The sequence below is a fragment of the Nelumbo lutea genome, chromosome 1, assembly GCF_056320005.1.
Source record: "Nelumbo lutea isolate HS-2025 chromosome 1, American lotus-T2T, whole genome shotgun sequence".
NCBI classification, from domain to species: domain Eukaryota; kingdom Viridiplantae; phylum Streptophyta; class Magnoliopsida; order Proteales; family Nelumbonaceae; genus Nelumbo; species Nelumbo lutea.
This window is the reverse complement of record NC_142684.1, coordinates 21,464,814-21,471,432: the sequence shown is the minus strand read 5'-3', so window position 1 is coordinate 21,471,432 and position 6,619 is coordinate 21,464,814. Positions and strand designations below refer to the sequence as shown.

The window sequence follows — 6,619 nt, the reverse complement described above, 5'->3', positions numbered from 1 at the left end:
TTCAAAACTGCTTATTAATTAGACTTATCCAATAATCACTCCTAAACGATGCCTAAATGCTGCCTGATATTTACCATCATCAATACATGGGGAAAAAGAGTAAATTAAAAACAGTTGAAGAATCTCCTGGTTCTGGTTCCACAAAGCTCAGTTGCTAGGTTGGTAGTGCCAAACAAGCCTTTCACGCATCCTGCCTAACTTGACAATGTCATGTTTTGTACATCCTTGGGGTGGTCTACTAGCTGTTCATCACAATTCATTAGTCAAGCCAGCCACGCAGGTTAGCCAACTCTGGTAACACTAACAATGGATTATTCAAGCTTTATTAGAAGGCCTCGTAGATAAATCCACAGTACAGTTTTATTTCATTGCAATAATAAAATTAGGAATGGCAATGCGGCGTGGCAGGACCGCGATTTCTCTGCCCCGAACCTTTTCTAACCTCATCCCCGTTCCCACGGGGAATGGAGATCCCCGAAGTTGTCTTGCTCTGCCTTGGTCATTCTTACTTGTATATTTATTAGTTTTTTTTTTTCAACCTTATTATTTTATATTATATAATATATTAACATATATTAATAGTTATTTATATATTATATTATATTATGCTACATAATATAGTCAGGGTGGGATCGTGACAGGGTGGACAAATACCATCCCCAGACTTCCGGGTTTCTCCAAACCTGCCCCGACCAGAACAGGGTGGGGCCCGTGGGACGGGTCAAATTGCCATCTTTAAATAAAATACACCATACATTCATTTACCATTTACCATTGGGTGATGGTACCAGTCTAGACAGCTTTGGATTTGCTACGATCAAGGTATGTACAATGGTTACATAACCCAATCAAGAGCCAACACGCCAGTAAGCAACAAAAAGTTTAGGGAAACTTCTTGACAAATTTTGTAAATATTTTTAAGAAATGTCAATCAACTTTCTACTTCTTTATTGCCTATTAAACCAAACACAGCCCAAGGATCAAGGATACCATGTTTGTAATCAATTTCTTGGATTTAAGTACTATCATACCAAAACACATGATACCAGAAAAACTTGTAACCAATCAACCAATATCATAAAAGTGGTAATCATTTAGATGGTATTTATCAAAAGTAGGGGGATGATTGGTCAAAACTCTTCCCATACTATTAGAAATATTGTGTTAACCACACTGTATTGGATATATACATAGTTACATACCATGCTATTAGCATGACTTTGATCTCTCCACCAAGCACTGAATGCAACTTCAAACCATTAAGCTATTTTCCATAGAATTAAAAGGTGAAATACAATAAATGTTATTTTGTTTAGTATGGAACAAGTTTCAAAATCAATATATTAAACAAGATCTATAATATTGATAAGACACTGGAAGAGCTTTGATCAATCAAAGCACCCCCATGAATTTTTATGAATACCATCTAATCGGTCACCTCTTTTATGATACCGGTTGATTAGTTATAAGTTTTCCTAATATCATAGTCAAATTCATTATAAACATTAATGGAATAAATGATCTATCAAATCCATATTTTTTATAAGAAAAATAATCATAGGAAATTTGTAGAAATAAATAAATAATTATTTTAGTAATTAAAATTTATGAATTTGCACATGATATGCATCTTTGAATCTTTTACATATTTTTATAAATTGTTATTGATATTTTAATTCACACTAAATAATAACTTATTTATTAATTACAAAATAAAATTACTGTTTACAAATATTCAATAATTTAATGTTAAATTGATACTATGAAATCCACTAATATACATTTATATCAAAAATATTTTTTATTTCAAAAATTTGATAGAAAATAAAAATACTAATAATTGAATAATTATTTTAGTAATTAAAAATTATGAATTTGCATATGATAGGTATCTTAGAAATTTTAAAATATTTTATATACTTTATGTCAAGATTATACTTTTTTATAAATGATTAAATGATATTTTAATTTACACTTTACAATAACATATTTATTATTTACAAAAATAAAAAATATCATTTACCAAACATTTGAGAATTTAATATTTAGTTGATTTTTTTTGTTAATATTAAAAAGTAAAAATAATAAAAAACAATTGATATAATAATTAAAATGTAATAGTTGTTTATACTGTCTTAGACTTAAATAGAAAATGACATAATAATGGCTTTGTACATGTATTAATTTGTAAAAATCTATATAGTATGTGTTTTGGGACTCTTTTATTAATAGCATTATCAATAAAATTGTATAATATATATGCATCCTATATTAATTGTAATATATTTTTTTTCATATGTACCATTAAAATAGATATTTCCTATGGATTTATGCATCATTATTTATGGCTATTTTGACCTTAAATTTAGTGTTAAATAATGTATTTATAAGATTTGTATGTATTTCCTTAATGTATCCAGTATCCAAGTGTTTTTATCAATATCTTTTGTCCATATCCATATCCTTATCTGTATCAATATCCAAATTGTCCAATATGATACGTGGGGTACTTAAATCCTTATTTTCAAGGGATAGACATGCCTAAGACCGATCCCTACAAATTTTTTAAAAGTTAAAACTAAAAAAAGGAATGTGCCCCTTGAAACACCCTCATGCATACCGGGTGTATCGATACATTTTTCCCCAATTTCTTTTAGGAATAAAACGTTAACCAGCAATGATGCAAGAGACTGGATATATCTATCATCATATGGTAGGAATATCATCTCTAAAAGAGATCAGTTTCTTGTTTAAACAACACATAAAAGCAACCCCTAGCTAGATGTTTCTCATCAACAGACTTGCATAATACATACAAAAAAGATGTTAATTGTTGTCTAATTACTAAGAAGGTAAGTCAACAAATCCAGTTGCTATTAATTACAAAACGTGCACATGATAATGTGATTTTCCTTTCCAAAAAGAAGCTACATTGTTGTCATTTCCTTCAGTGTTTGATGTGGTAAATCCCATGAAACCGCCTTGTCAATTCTCCTCTAGCTGCTTAAGCATTCTCAGCAACCGCCTTGTCAATTTCACCAACATGATCCCGAAGAATTTTCCACTACAGGAGGATGAGGTGATTTGAATACCATGACCAATTGTCAAAAGGGGATAGAGAAATTATACAACAACAGAGAGAAAATGAATTACCTGATCCATAGTTAGTAAGATACCTGACACAAATATACAATCAAAATCAGACCATCACTACTTTACATTTATTGCAAATAGGCAACATAATGGTCAACTTTAAAATCGTTAAATTCAAGTCAAAATTAAGACAGTTAACCAATTTAAGTTGAGAGTCATCAAACACAACCCAAGCCCACACATAACCCAGGCTAGCTCCATGTTTTCAGAAGCCTAAATTGTAATTTCTTGGCCTGCTCCCTTCTTCGTGGGAAGAGAGGATGTTTGTTTTAATGAAATATCATTGTTATTTATCAAAAAAAAAAAAAAGCTAATTTGGAATCATAACTACTTCCTATCAGCCTTATATAAAGATGGGAGAGGGATGCCGTCTTTCTGAAACAAGGCAAAATATTAATATTTAATAAACCAGCCCTACAGGCTTGCTCTTCAGCAAACTGTAAAATAAGCAAGGAAGAGTAATGAGGGAAGTGATCTACTAGGCTTCAGATAAGCGACTGGAGTGAGCTAAGAGAGTGAACAAAGTGAACCATGTTAGCAAGCATAACGAAACAAGCTTTAAGGCCGCAATTCCTGCCTTTCCTCTCTTTTATCTCTTTTTTTCTGTTGTGCCGTGATAGTAAGTCCTCGATTTCTTATTGCACCCTAAAGGAGACAAATAAGCTCGTCCCCCCACCCACCCAGTATCCTCTAACAAATGAAAGTTGAAAAATTTTCTCTCTGAAAATAAGAGAGGAGACTAGAAAACCACCCCATGTTTCAGAATTTTGGAAAACACACAACTTCAAAAGCAGCAAAACAATTAAAGAAGAAAAGGGTTGCATGCAAACTGTGACACAAGAAGCACCACAACCCAATCCAATCAAATAAAAAGGGAGCCCACTACCAACCAGCCAACCAAGAAGAAAAACAGAGGTGTTTTGGCTTGCAAGATCTGTCCTATGTTGATGCCTGGACAATAAGAAAATCAATGAACTCATAAGAGTTGGATGACAAACTAAGTACTCATATTTATGCCAAAAAAGGAGCCACCATTAAAGCATAGTAAGATGTGGAATGCAATCAATCAAAGAAAAAAAGGTTTAATGCACTTTCCCATGGTCAAACTTGAGGATGTGAAGCACTTCATATGGTGACAACTAATATGACACAAAGAACTGCACATTACTCCCTCCCCCCCCCCCCCCCCCTCCTTCCACTTTTAGTACTTTCTTCTTTGAAACCTTGACCTTTCATTCTTTGAGCCTGTGGGGGTATAAAATAGTCTAGGTATGCCCTTTCCCAAAAACCAAACTAGCAACAACAACACAATATCAACCAGACAGACCCCCTACTGGTCATTCCTTCAAACCCTACCTTAGCATCTGCTACACCTTCTTAATAGGGCTTAACTTCTCTTCTCAAACCATAGGGTTCTTCCCCCCCAAGTTCACCCAATTATCCAACCCTCCGTTACAATCAGTCCTCACACCAAAATCCAAGGTTTTCCTTGACACAAATTCAAACACTTCCATAACCCCCAATAGTCTCAACTCACAGCAACCATTTTCTCTTCCTTGAGCAACCAGATGACAACAAACTAAACCCATTCACTCAACAGATAAGAAGACATTAACTGAACAGTAAATTCACAAGCCAAACGAGGCTTTGTATCACAGAAAATGAAAGGGAACAGAAACCAACAAACAAAACCCAACAAAAAGCATAAGAACTTCCTTTTCCCCGTTAGAAACAGCAGGAACGACGAAATGGGGGAACACTCGAACCTTTCTTCCCTGGCAGTTGCTTTCCATCTTTGACGTAGAACTCTCGAATGTCGACGACGACCTTCCCTTGCCAAGTCCTCACCGAGACTCTCCTGTTCTTCGAAATCTTCACCAAACAAAATCATTCGATCAAAAACAGGAACCGAGTGCCACTGAAAGGTAAAACAATACAACAACAGAGACGGAAATGGAGCGAAATGGAAATAGTAGGAGACCTCGCAAATGACAATGTCGCCAGAGTCGTCAGAGCCTTTCTTGAAGCTCTTCTTGGGTGGCCCCTCAACGGATTCTCCATCAGAGGCGCACTCCTCTTCCTTCTTTCCTTTTCTCGACATCCTTCTTCAGCTCTCTCTTTACTGCACCCTATTACAATCTAACCAAACAACAAAAAACAGGAATATATAAATATGTTAAAAACAACTAGAAGAACTCTGGATAATGTGAAGAGAAAGAGAGAGAGAGAGAGAGAGAGAGAGAGAGAGAGAGAGAGAGAGAGAGAGAGAGAGAGAGACTACGAAGTGCAGACCGCAGTCTGCAGAGCAAGTAGGCTTCGTAGTCTGCAGAGCAAGTAGACTTCAGACAGAGAAAAGTAAGAACAGAGTCTGGAGGGAAAGTCAGGCTCTTGATCTTATTTCTTAAGGCCATGTTTGGTACCGCCGTTTCTGCCGATTCATTTTCATGTTGAAATTGGCCATGCAACGGCCCAACGTTTTATGGGCGTTTCGTCAGGAAACCCGCTTGGCATGCACCCGCTGAACAGGCGGTTGTTTAATGTTTTGTTAGGAAACCTGTTTGTATGGATGCTAGTCGGGTGGGCCGGGCCGGGTTTTAGTTCAACCCAGGCCTAAGGTCCCGAGCCTGAGGTTAAGCCCGAACTATTCAACCTGAGCTCGATCCGCACTAAAGTTTCACGCATTCGGGTTGGATTCAAGCCTAGGCCAGGTTCGGATTGGTAATCAATACACACTTAAAATTGATATAGATGTATGCATGTATGCAAATATGTGTTTTTATATGCATATCTAAATATGTATAATCGATTAAATTAAATATTTAGAAACTCAAACTTTTAAGCCCAAGCGCAGCCCAAGAATCAAAAATCCAAATTCAACCAATGTAAGATTGTAGGTTGGGTCAGTCCAACTCAAGTTGGATCCGTCCAAATTGCACTCTACCTGTTTGGCATGCAAGCTACTGAAGACATGTTTTGAATGTTGTCAGGAAACATATTTGGTAGGTACGTTGGTTTGGCTTTTTGAATGTTTTGGAAGGAAACTCGTTTTTTGACTTTTTCAACTTTTAAGTAGGGCTGTCAGGACTTTGAAATACCCAAATCGCCTCGGAATCCAATTACTCCGGTTTTGGACGTTAGAATTTGTATCAGATTAATAATGGGATTGGATGTAGATATAACCCCAACCAATCTTATTAAAATTCGATTATGATAAAATATGTAGACATGTAGATGTTGTATGTAATTATATAAGGTTTATAATTGATTAATTTAATATTTTATATTTTTATATATTTATTATACATATTTAAGTTAGAAGTAATTATTCTTTTTTTGTTTTTTATCATTTTAATATGATTGTGGATTAAAAAAAAAACTAGCGGGAGGGTCCCAACGAATGATAAGATAATATACAATGGGTAATTTGTTCATGAGCTTCAAAAGAAAAATATATAAAGTAAATTTA

The 6,619-nt window shown here is 34.9% G+C and overlaps 1 protein-coding gene across 3 annotated transcripts; it reads right to left on the bottom strand.

Annotated features, from left to right (window-relative positions):
• Positions 1–2,697: 2,697 nt before the first annotated feature.
• LOC148873892 (RNA polymerase II transcriptional coactivator KIWI-like) lies at positions 2,698–5,596 on the bottom strand. 3 transcript variants are annotated; one of them, XM_088950293.1, is made up of 5 exons: positions 5,446–5,596; positions 5,135–5,292; positions 4,920–5,025; positions 3,154–3,176; positions 2,698–3,064 (listed from the first exon to the last, which is right to left on the bottom strand). In XM_088950293.1, exons 2-5 carry the CDS (start codon positions 5,252–5,254, stop codon positions 3,005–3,007), a joined length of 309 nt encoding a protein of 102 aa, XP_088806419.1. In that variant the 5' UTR covers positions 5,255–5,292; positions 5,446–5,596; the 3' UTR covers positions 2,698–3,004. The 3 variants fall into 3 exon arrangements, with proteins under 3 accessions (XP_088806419.1, XP_088806412.1, XP_088806424.1); XM_088950286.1 differs by having other exon boundaries at positions 5,432–5,522; XM_088950298.1 differs by having other exon boundaries at positions 5,435–5,522.
• Between the last annotated feature and the right edge of the window lie 1,023 nt (positions 5,597–6,619).